The sequence below is a fragment of the Mytilus californianus genome, unplaced genomic scaffold, assembly GCF_021869535.1.
Source record: "Mytilus californianus isolate M0D057914Y unplaced genomic scaffold, xbMytCali1.0.p SCAF_11, whole genome shotgun sequence".
In the NCBI taxonomy this organism is placed as follows: domain Eukaryota; kingdom Metazoa; phylum Mollusca; class Bivalvia; order Mytilida; family Mytilidae; genus Mytilus; species Mytilus californianus.
In genome coordinates, this window is record NW_026262593.1 from 36,582,176 (window position 1) to 36,595,020 (window position 12,845).

At 31.6% G+C, this 12,845-nt stretch overlaps 2 protein-coding genes across 6 annotated transcripts in view; one reads left to right on the forward strand and one right to left on the reverse strand.

The window, feature by feature from the left end:
- The window catches only part of LOC127720003 (rootletin-like), a 104,307-nt gene that overhangs the window by 88,336 nt on the left and 3,126 nt on the right, over nucleotides 1-12,845 (reverse strand). For 4 of the 5 annotated variants that reach the window (XM_052226396.1, XM_052226395.1, XM_052226393.1 and 1 more), the window contains exon 1: nucleotides 6,507-7,583. The exons of the other annotated variant lie outside the window; for it this stretch is intronic. In XM_052226396.1, coding sequence (XP_052082356.1) covers nucleotides 6,507-7,397 — 891 coding nt within the window. In that variant the 5' untranslated portion in view covers nucleotides 7,398-7,583. Of the gene's footprint in view, nucleotides 1-6,506; nucleotides 7,584-12,845 lie in introns of those variants that run through there. 5 annotated transcript variants of the gene reach the window in all.
- Nucleotides 1-12,845, forward strand: part of LOC127720006 (peroxisome biogenesis factor 2-like) — a 37,171-nt gene that overhangs the window by 6,200 nt on the left and 18,126 nt on the right. The window lies entirely within an intron of this gene.

Genomic DNA, 12,845 nt, shown 5'->3' on the forward strand with positions numbered 1-12,845 from the left:
TAGTTGAAATCTTTTTATAGAACAGTTTCATGTAGCTTCAGACATATGAAACCTGCGAATTATTATACTCAGTATATCAGTTGACTTATAAAAAAGGTTGCTAATTGCTTCAATAATGTACATATATCAAAAAAAAATGTTTTTATATTTTAAGGGCCACCTGTCTTTTTAAAAAATCTTAGTAAGCCCTGTTCATTTTTTCCAAAGGTAAAATGAGTTACACGCATATACTCATCCACATGTTTTAATACTGTTGTAGCTTATCAGTCTTTGAAAGGCACCTAGTCCTCTAGATGTCTAAATGTGTAAGCTTGTTTTAATAATCTTATGTAGACAAAATGACATTAGGCATACCAAATTATAAGCCTGATATTTCTGACAAGATTTTTTTTAAAGCAACTGTCCTGAACATTTACTTTTTATACTCATTCACACTCATTCATTCATTCAGTCAATAGGGTTTGTATGATACAGTCAGTCTTTATCAAACTAGATACACCTAAAGAAACCTGTCTAAACAGAACCCCTCAAATTTTAAGGTTTTGTTTGGTCAGGACAAATGCATAGTCCATAAAGGTTGATTTGATAATCTAGAACTTTTCCTTTCATGATTTCCTTCATAGAGGGTTGCTGCTACAAGGAAGCTGTCCTAGTGGTAAAGTTGAGGTAAAAACTTAGAAAGTATTACAGACACCTCCATGATTTGTTGACCATTATAGAATATCTGTTTCACAGATTTACCAGGGATTGTTTCAATTGTCATAGCCACAATCCTTACCTCTTTTCCTTGATTGTTACATCACCTAATTAGACTTATCACCTAGTTTGTACTTACAATGAGCAAACAGATGGATCTGATGATACATGTGGAGTAGGATCTGCCTACCCTTCTGGAACATCTGTGATTACCCTTTTTGTAATTTTTTTAGATTTGGCCGGGGGGGGGGGGGGGGGGGGGGGTTCTGGTTGCTCAGACTTTAGCTTTCTATGTTGTGTTTTGTAGACTGTTGTTTGTCTTTTTAATTTGTTTATTTTTCTGACTTGTGAATATTGATTGTCTCTTTGGTATCTTTTGCTTCTTTTTCACAAAAGAATAGTCATTGTTGAAACCATTTAAATAAGTTCCTGGTTTACGCAAGGATTGGTCTAAAAACATATTATAGTGCAATATTTGTTGTAAACCAAAACATTGACCCCAATAATTTTCAAGTTCCCATTCACAGGATGGTATACCAGTAAAAGCACAACAGAGCTTGAATTTTGAGTCAAGTTTGCATCAACCGGTAAATGTTCAGTTTTGGCTTTAGTGAAGATTATGAACTTGACCTTACCATTTAAAGTTGAACAATCAAGAGTATAGAAACATAAGTTATTGTCATTCTGAATAGGTGATGTTTATATAGTATCTTTCTAATTCACAGTTACTTATATCTAAAAGACAACCATAACCAAACTGGCTTTTGATCATTATAGTTTGCATTGGTGTTATTTCTGGAAAGTAAACTCCCTTGTCAATCTTTTTTTTAACAGCTGAAGTTAACATTTGTTTTGCCTGTCAGTACTTCATTAAATGCAGTTGTCTCCCCTTATCCAAAACATACTGAATGCTATACGTTTGAAACCAGAATACCAGCAGTTCAGATCTCTCTGTCACCAACTTTGTAAGATCTGCTTATTTGATTTATTGCTTATTTTCAATCACAATATGCAGGAACATTAATTCCTCTCAGGACATTAAGGATATACACCTCTGAGAAGCCAAAAATTTCTAGAATTAAACTTTTTTTCTCAACCTGATTTTTGGGTTTATATGACTGTAAAAAAGTAATTGGTGAAGAAAAAATCATATGGTGGTGCACTTCTTTTTTTGCTACAGCCATTTGAAAGTACCCAATTTTGATGATTTTCCCATTTTTCATCAATTTTTACCCATTTTTGGGCTATTATCATGAAAAAAACACAGTTTCACAATTAAACTTTTTTTCATACTTTCACTAAAGATGAAGTGGACTTATCTGAATAAATTTGACTTAAAAAAACTATGGGTAGGTGTTAATATAAGAAAGTTTTATAAATTTTTGTTGCTTTTTCGTGTCAAATTTACCATGTTGTCAATTTTGTAAATTTGGGATTTTTTCACTTTTTTTAGAACAAAAAGCATATTATTTCAACTTCTTTGTTATAAATGATTGAAAAAATACATATCTTAGAAATTTGAAAAGTAAAAAATGATATGGGATGTACATGTATCTGGTAAAATCATTTCTTGTACCCCTCACCCATTTTCTGAACATTTTGGCTGATGAGACTGACTTGATTGGTTATAAAATTTCAAAATTTTATTACTCAAAAACTACTTATTGTAAATACTCAATATTTTCACAGAGTTAAGTTTGATTATAATCTTTTTAAATTCATTGATATTTTCCACTTGTATCACATGTTTTGGAAATAATTCCAGAACGAGATTTCAATGAGACTGAAACGTCAGAAGAATACATCCTTAAGTTTATATCAATCTTTATTTATCTTAACCTTCATATTCAGATTACAGTTAATATAATAAATCATCTCAGGCAATCTTCTAATAAACAAACATTTTTAACAACAAATCTGAAAATTTCATGCTCATATTTTGTACATTACTTTTCATGCACCATGATTCAAGGGGCAGTCAATTAATTTGTTTGAGCAGGATTTTATAATAACTCAGTAGGTATTAATTTCTGAATCCAGGTGTGGACAATTTTACAGGTTTGATCTAAAGAAGATCTGCCGACCAATAATCAAATAGATCAGTTACACCATGTACATTGAATTGATTTACTATGTCTGATTTTTTTTATTCTTTTTTTTCTTTATCAAACTTTAATTATAATAGAAAAATGTGTTTTGAATATTAGATTGAAAGAGGTTTTATGAGCCGTTATTAATGTTAAAAGATAGGTAAACTGTTATGCAATTTGTAGTAAAAAGCTTTGAACATATTCCAAGATTCGATTTATAAGTCAGACATGACCTTAAACGAGTAAATCTTTACAAGGCTATATCAGAAATAGATAACTATTAAGCCAGATTTGCATAAAATACATTTGAAAAGTTATAGAAAAATTCAATGTATCATTTGATTATTATTGACAGAGCTACTGATAGATATTTGAATCGAAGTGACTTTTATTGCTAGTCTAATTTATAGAGTTATAAAAGGGGTTCTTGAATAAACCAATTGCAAAAATTAAAGAATAGTTGATAAAAGGTTGTGAATTGTTGGAGTAGTGAACATCTCCGATAGTGTTATCTAAAGTATCTTATGAAATGATTTAAGTGTGATCATTGTTATATAGTTACTGATGATTTGTAAATCATGTAACCATCAATTCTAAGGTAATTTGTTTGCAACAGAGATTTTGATTGGACAATATCACATATTTTTAGAAAGTAAAATCCCAAGTCATTGTGCTGGTATGGTCTGTCTATTGAGAGACAAAATTTTCATAGCTCTAAAAATTCATTTAAATGTCACATTTTAGTACATTTGTAGCTGCAACTGAATTATAGTAATGGGATTTGATAATTGTCAACATCAGTGTAATAATTTTGCCATCACACATATCTGTATTTTCAATATGCCACAGTTAATTCAAGGATTGATGTCAGCAAGTATAAAAATGAAATACAGTTATTCCATAATTTTACAAATTGAGGAAACATCAACCCATTATCAAAAAGCAAAGAGAGATCTAGAGTTTCTTTGGTCTTCACCAATAGGCAAGTGTCTATATACTTTTACCGTGCTCTGATTGCTTCAATATAAAATAAGGAGATGTGTTATGATTGCCAAAGAGACAGATTTAAGCAATTCTATGAAGGTCACAGTACAGCCTTGACCAGAAAAATTTTGAAAACAAAACTTAACCAAGTTTGTTATTTTATTATTATTTCTAATATGATTTAGTGAACAGTAAACTTTTAGAATTGCTAAGTTGTTAACACCTACATGGCGAAAAAAGAAGAATTTGCTAGCCACTTCAATATTTAAAACTACATTTTACAAATGACTCTATTTAGTCTGAATTCTCGTTCACCGATAAATGCAATATTTACCTCTCTGTTTAAACAATAAAACAGCCGTTAAATGGATCATCAAGTTTATATAACAAAATAAACATTTGATCCAATATCAATATTTGTTTCAGCTAGTTAAATATAACAAATAATGAATAGTACATTACTATATGGTGATAAAAACTTATGTTTTGTGTCAAAGTATGATTAAATTCTATACTCAGTTCAAGACATCCTATATTTAGATCCTTTGAAAAAAAACACCAAATTTCAACTTTGACATGCAAATTTTATAACAAACAACCTACCGGTACTTTTAAAAGCAGATTTTTTACATGTTGAACAGATATATATACAGGTCTAGATTTTTCAAACATTTGAAAGAAAGAGTAATATGAGAGAAAAATTAAGAATTTGAAATGCAGACGTGCAAATGGCAGATAATGAATGTTATTTGAACCAAGTTAGGAATTCGTAGACTAAGCTATTTCTGTGCAAGCATTCTGGCAATTACATTTCTGTTTTTGGAAGTTGTTCTCTATGCCATTAATCTGATTTAAACCACACTTGGGTTTACAATATCTCATAGGAAAGGAAGTCCTGTTTTGAAACAAGACTTTAAGCTATAATAAATGGGAAATCTAGGGATGATTTTTTTCTACTGGATATCTTATGAGTGTTACTTCCAATCATAACCAAATTTTAGTGGAGAATTCATTCTGTTTTATTGAGTACTGTAAATTCAGAAATTATTGCATGCATTCATTATTGCAATTTTTGAAAAATGGACATAAATGCTAGATTAATTATTGCAATTCTGCATACAGATATATGAATCAGATATGAGAATGTGAGTTCTTATTACTGCAATATTCACCCAGACCCATAATTTGCATTAATATAAACCTTGCAATAATTTCTGAATTTACAGTACTTGGTCAAACAGTTCAAGGTCATGGCCGTAAGGAAAGACTGAAATTTGGTGACAGTTTTCATTTTAGGGTAATATCTTTTGATTAATGCTACCAAAACATGTCTTGATAATGTCTCTTGGCCACCCTGTTAGAGGTAGAGACAAGCCTCTATTAGAATTAAGACTTTAAGTTCAAAAGTCTTCTAAGGTCAAAAGTTATTCACATCATAGAAAATAGACTGAAAATTAGGATTTTAATTTTGGTTTGATTAATCGTTGGATAGTTAGAAGAGGATTGTGTATTGATTCACCTTTTCTTCTTAGTGACTTTTGAGAATACCATTCTAAGAATTGTCATTCAGAAGCAAAAAAAAACCTCAAAAATATGAGATAATTGTGCTACAGAATTATAAATTTTGTTGAGTCTTGCTAGCAACTGATGTTTGTTTTGTTGACATGAAATCAAATGCATAAAAGTTGGATTGAACAATAGTTAGATTCTGATACACTCTAATTTTATTTCCTATTGCAGATCGTTATGTGTTATTTCATACGAAGGTATATTGATTGAAGTTAAGAAACGGATGGTAGTTAATCAAGGTAAAGCTTGAAGTTCTTCATTCTCATTGGAAATCATTATTATTGTACTTTTAATGTCAGTATTTTATTATTTCAGGAATTGTTAAATTGAATCAAAAAGTCAGCAGATCTGATTTTGAGCGTGATTCTTTCAGGTCTATGTTCTTATCTGTATACTTCATATTGATTTACAGTCTTATGATTTGAAATCATTCTCAGAATTACTGGTTTGCTTTGTCAGCATTTTGACGAAAGAAATTTCAAAAGGCATACAAGTTTAGGCTCTTTTAGTTGATTACTCTTGTTGACCTCTATGGCAATTAGGCTTACTTTTATTGATGGGTTACTGTCTCATTTGTGTTAACCCAGTATCTTATTTTGTTTACCTATACCTTCTTAGGTAAATATAAAGCATCTATACTTCAACAGTAAATTAAATCTTACAGCTTCCCCTGTATCAAAATTTTTTTTATATGAAATTTATTTAAATTAAGGACAGTCAGACTTTATAAAACAACTGTTCTAACAATATTCACAAGGCTATGTCAAAAACAGCATAATGAAATGGTGCATGGGAAAAGTACTATGAATGCAAAGGTCAAGTTTTTAAGTGAAGCAAATACCGAACAAGACTTTTGGAGGTCATTATAATTTTCTTGAAAATAGCAGGTGCTCATAAAGTAAAGTGAATACTAAACAGTTCTTGAGCATAAATCCAAAACTCTCTGTATCACTTAGGGAAAGTAAATATATGGGAGGAGTAAAAGTGAAAACTTCCTGTAATCCCTTGAGTAAGTGAATTTATTTTTGCAATTTTGAGATGTTGGTAATGTGTGCCATGGTTAGCCGATTCATTTTCTTATAAGTTGAAAGAGTGAATGCCTTGCCATGGAAAGTGTTCTTTATCATGAAGCCCTGTTTATTGGTAGAATCAATGAGAATCGCCTACCTTATTCTCTTCCTCATCTGGATAAAACTCATCTTTGTCAGTAGTATAGGTTCGTTGTGGACTAAATGAGACAGGCAGACTAGTTTGGTATGTTGTATAAGGATGGTGATCTCTACTGGACAAGAGTGGTTGATAGCCAGTATCTCGTGGCATTGGTTTGGCATATACAGGTTCTCTTTGAGGAGGATAAGTTCTAGGACGAGTGTATTTAGATCGTAAAGAGTCAAATCGAGAGGCATGGTGATCAGATGGTTTGGAAGGTTTACTAGTGACATTCTCATAAGTGTTATTTAGTCTTTGCAATGCAGCACTGACATCAGTGAAAATGTCACTGACAGCTGATGAGCCGTCATCTCTATACCCTTGCATAAGGTCATCACTGTCAGCTGATCTCTTTAGTTTAGAAGGTACATCTTCAAAGCTTTCCTCATCACTAACACTACCAATATTATCATCATCATCATCTTCATCTTGATCACTTCCATCAGGTTGGTCTGGAAGCTCTTCATACACAACTTCATCATTTCTATCTCCGTTGAAAGAAACTGGAGATTTTTCAGGTAAAGAATAAAAAAGTTCACTGTCAATGGATTGATATGACTGATCACTTTGCCTGGGTTCACTAGGTACAGAATAAAATTCTTCGTGCACAGGAGATTGTACTGTATCTGTGACCTCTGACCTCTCAATCACTTCCTCTTCCTGTTCAACTGGTGCCCCTGTATCAACATCTGTTTCTTGGCTCTGTGGTGTCCTGGGCGACGGTTCACCAGCTACACCACTATCACTTTTTGCCATAGACACATTTTCATACTGACCACTATCCTGTTCGAGCATCGTCCCATTTCCACTACTGGTATCCTGTTTCTGGTCCCCATTCTCACTATCCATGTTTATTGTTAATTAATTTTCAATACTCCTTCAAACTAGCTATCATCAGTTAAATGTCTATAATTTTTCATTCATGAAAAGATAGTAGTAAAAGTCATGAGAATATTTCCCTAGTAGAGTTAATTCTTTTTTGGGACAGTCACAGTAGTTTTCACATGGGGCACCCAGTCGTGTCTTTTTTGAAACTTGAATCACATGGCTAACGGCCAAATAAAAAGTTCCATTTAAACAATACACACAGTCCTATTAGTTATTTTTTATCAGACCTATAATACACAACAATATTTATTGATTTAAAGCAATATCGAGTGATTATGGGTACCTGCAGGGTTTAAATCTTTACCTGTTTTATACTTGTCATTTAATTATTAGATAGGTGGATTAGATAGAACACCTGGTGGGGGGTTAAAACAAAAACAACTATATCAGCATAAAAATATTAACCCTAAGCAATTATCATTTACGAAAAAGCATCATAAATGAATAATCATATTTCAAAGCTATGAGAGTCTTTTAGAATTAAAAAAATATTTTGTTCACTTAATATGAGCTTTTAAGCGTAAACATTTCTGTTCATAAAAGGTAAATGAAAATGACTGTTCTTTTTCCAAAATTAACATATTTGTCTGTTTAAATCACACAGTTTGACCTGGTGAAAAAGAGAAGAATTATGGTAAATCTCAATGAGACAGAAGTCTACCAATACAAATTTACCAAAGTTGGATATCACATAAATATCATATAAAGGTCACCATGCAGACTGCTTTAAACAAGGGACAAATTACCCCAAACCATATAACAATAAAAATTTCCTGGAGTCTGAGAATCTCAGTTTTAAAAATTTAGTCTGGCATTCACTCTTATAACTTTCACTGATGATAAAAATATTTAATCAAATGTCATATCACATTATGATTATAAACCCTAGTACAAATGAACATTTTGAACATACATAAAACTTATCAATGTTGCATATTTGTAGAAATTTACAGCAACACAAATATATGGCTGACCGAGAGATAGATTACATTTATATCACAGAATTAAATATCGATATAAAAAGGGAATTGTCCTGATCTGCAAATTGTACGAATTGGGGTAGGTGAGAATATGAAATGAAGTGAAAGAGTGTACCTGTCCTGACCTAACAAAACAAAAAGTGTTATGTTGAATTTAAAATTTCAATATTCAAGATTACATCTAGCCTTGAAAATTGTGAAAGATATAAAGGTGAACAATAACATATGAAAAAACATCTTTGATGGACTATAGTTTATATAGGTCTTAGATTGGGTAAATGAATTTCTTTTGAAGTTGATTTGTAAATCAGCTTTGACTTCTGTCTCTATACACAATAATTTATTGCAGATAAAATGCAAGTATTGTCTTTAATCATTCCAGTTTATATTGTGGCAGAAATTTATGTAATACATGTAGCTTAATTTTGGCAGACCTAAGATCTAAATAACTTGTTCAGCAAAAGATAAAAAATGTACAAGATTTTAAAATGACATAAAAATTGAAGGGATATTAGGAATTAATGAATTAGAAACATTTAATAGTAAGATTATATTTATAGGCTTACATAGCTTTGTTCAAGATTTGAGAGGTTACATTACATAAAGTTATATGAACTAGATATATGGTCTTCAAAGTTGCTTGGCTGAGCAACTTTCTCTAAGAGGCAGAAACATCCTCTCAGACATTTTCAAATAATCATAACATAGATGCATCATTGTGCTGTAATAATTCTGAACTAACTGACATGTACTGATGTAGCAAGATTACAAGCTTATTTGTTTTTTTTCATTTTTCAGTTTAAATGTTGTTTATGACATATATCGTCTGATTTATAGACAAGTAATTATGGATGGATTGGTGTTTAATGTCCAGTGGAAAAAAAACGTTGATAACATGGTACATGTAATGTGATATGATTATGAACCAAATGTTTTGTACTAGACACACATGCCGAGTTATATTTTTAAAGTCGGAGTTCATGCAGGTAGAAATGTAACCATATTGTTCTGACTGCAGGACAAAAAGTTTTTCTTTTCTTTACTCGTAAATGCTGTGTGCTTAGTTGAAATGCAGCAAATGTCACTTTTAGCCTTTAGTTTGACAAGAAAGGAGATCAATTCCCACATACATCCTCCAACACTCGAACATAAGACCACCAAGGCAGTTTAGCAAAATAAGTATAGATCTATGGAATTTAATCTTTAAAATGATGTCTCAAAATTTTTTTTGGGTATATATAATCTAGATCTTGAGACCATGTTCTTCATACTTAAACTGAGTTGACAAGTTTTGTGTTAATAATAGGGCATGCTTTTCTTGTTGTCCATATCATGAGCATGAGTCTCCTCCTTAATTTTTAAATTGTAACAACTAAGATATGTCTGAAGTAAGTTCAGAGCAGGTGTAGAGTTTTTCTTTCAATCAACTATTAGCTTCTGATGGTTACTTAGTTTCTGCTGGATTTTAGAGTTATCAAGGTAAATCTGTGTTGCAACAAGGTCACAAGGAAAGGTGTAAAGGACAAAGTATCTGATAGATATAGGGTAAGGTACAAGGGAAATTAAATGTAGATATTGTAAGTGTCAAAGACACGAGGAAAATTAAATGATTAAGAATTTAAAAAAAAAGCCTTTTTTATATACATTGGGTCTTTTTGTTTGTTTTGTAAGTGTACCATTATTTATATATCCACTACAGCCTATTGGTATAATGCATATCTGGGTCTATGATACATAAGCTGGATACTCTTAAATATGCATTGAAGATATAGATTTCAGCCACATGTTCATTGTAAAATGTCAGCTGGTTTATCTTAGTAGAAAAAATGAAAACAATATTTACAAAAGTCTTGAGTTTTAAACTATTGTAAAATATTATAATTACTGAAGACCAAGGAGGATTTAATGTATTAGGCTATGGCAGTTCGAAGATTAATGGTGTTCTACTCCGCAATAAAATAAATATTTTCCAAAATGCTAAATGAAAATAAATGGATCTTGCTTTTGACAATATATATGTTTACTTTTTCAATTCAGGCATTTACTTTTAAGTTCAGACATTCATTAATTGGAGCTATCTACTTTATTTATTTGATCAAGGGTAATATTATTAATCGTCACGATATTGGCCAAACACCTGGTAAAATATATGAAAAGAAGTGTGATATTCCATGATAAACAAATTGTTTAATCGGTCATTTTCTCTCTTAAATAGTTTGTGTCATGAGAAATAGGCCTAAAAGCGTTAAGATGAATCAGTTTATACATGTACCATCAACTCTTTGCTTACCAACAAATGTGTTTAAAGCACTAAAAAGTAAAATAAAGAGCTGCAGATAAAATTAATGTCACCCAGGTCACTTTAGCTTTTAAGATGAATTAAAAGGTTAACAGTAATTTGTTATGAAGTGTATTGGAATGAGGGTAATAGTAACAAATATTTGGCCTTTTAGTCCATTTCCAAAATGGGATCATTTTCAAATGCTTAACAAATAAATTTTGAGAAGTTAAGTAAACTTTTATGTAAAATACATTTAAAATATTAAGTTGTATTAGCTCAGATCTCAATATTACTTAATGCATTTTATCATCAAATTATTTTGTTGCTAATTTCAATTTTTAACCAGTATCTTAAAATGTATCAGATTATCTTTGAATAATTTATGAAATTTCTTATATTGGAGCAATAAAATAATTTATATAGATTATTTTAGCAATACTTTAGTTCTTATGCATTATGCAGTCATGATATTATACCCCATTCATTAAAGTTGGTTAAGGTATAATTTTGTTGTCCTGTCCGCTAGTATGTTCATCATTCAGTCTGTCATTACTTTGTTGTTGTCATGTTAGCAACTTTATTTTTTGTTGGATCCCCTTCAAATTTGAATGAAATTTATAATACAAATTTTAAGCTTCCAAAGCAGATTTTTTTTGCCTGTGACCACAGAATGTTTGACATAGGGATGCTGCTGGCAACAATGGCTGCAGCATTAACTATCTGTATTAAGCGTTATATTTCAGATGAAAGAAGACCCTGATGCTTCATACCTTGTAGAAAGATGCCTTATGTTTTGAAGTTTCACTCTGTCACATGTCAATTCATTACAATTGTCCTTGACCACATTTTGAGCAACTGCTTAAACAAACTATATTTTTACATATGAATTTCTCATACTGTAAACCAACTTTTTTTGGCGAGCGATATATTTTCGCGACTTTAGCGAGTAGAAAAATAACGCAAATATAAATCATCGCAAATATGTAAAACTTTGATCTTTCCTTATTCAACTACATCAAGTAAATTCCAAAATCGCTAAAATTGAATTGTGAAGTGGGCTAAAAAGGGCAATAAGCGAATTAAAGTATCCGCGAACATAAGCTGGTTTACAGTATATAATGATTGATAGGATAACTATGTTTGCTATATAGGATCCTTGCAAGATATACATGGCCATCAAACCTGACCTAGACCTCATTTCGTGGATCACTGATCAAGGTTAAGTTGTCCTGATTATAGGTCTGGTCTGTTTCTCAGATACATTAGCAGTAGGTCAACTATATTTGGTGCATGAAATGATTGTGTGGTGTACATGTTTGTCTGGCAGATTTTTTTTATCTTGACCTCGTTTTCATGGTTCATTGGTAAATAAAATAGAGAATGGAAATGGGGAATGTGTCAAAGAGACAACAACCCGACCATAGAACAGACAACAGCAAAAGGTCACCAACAGGTCTTCAATGCAGCGAGAAATTCCCGCACCCGTAGGCGTCCTTCAGCTGGCCCCTAAACAAATATATATACTAGTTCAGTGATAATGAGCGCCATACTAAACTCCAAATTGTACACAAGAAACTAAAATTAAAAATAATACAAGACTAACAAAGGCTAGAGGCTCCTGACTTGGGACAGGCGCAAAAATGCGGCGGGGTTAAACATGTTTATGAGATCTCAACCCTCCCCCTATACCTCTAGCCAATGTAGAAAAGTAAACGCATAACAATACGCACATTAAAATTCAGTTCAAGAGAAGTCCGAGTCTGATGTCAGAAGATGTAACCAAAGAAAATAAACAAAATGACAATAATACATAAATAACAACAGACTACTAGCAGTTAACTGACATGCCAGCTCCAGACTTCAATTAAACTGATTGAAAGATTATGTCTTCATCATATGAATATCAGGCACAGTCCTTCCCGTTAGGGGTTTAGTATCATACCATCATAACATATATGAGAAGAACATAACCCGTGTCATGCCAACAACTGGTTTTTAAATAATTGTGTTTAAATGAATGCATGCAAGACATTTTAGTGTGTGTTTGAAAATGTTTTAAAAAGAGAAACTACAAATTCTGAACAAGATGTGAATGTGTGTTAAAACTTTCATTTCTTGTCTGTTTAAGGCATACCAGTTTGAAACGGA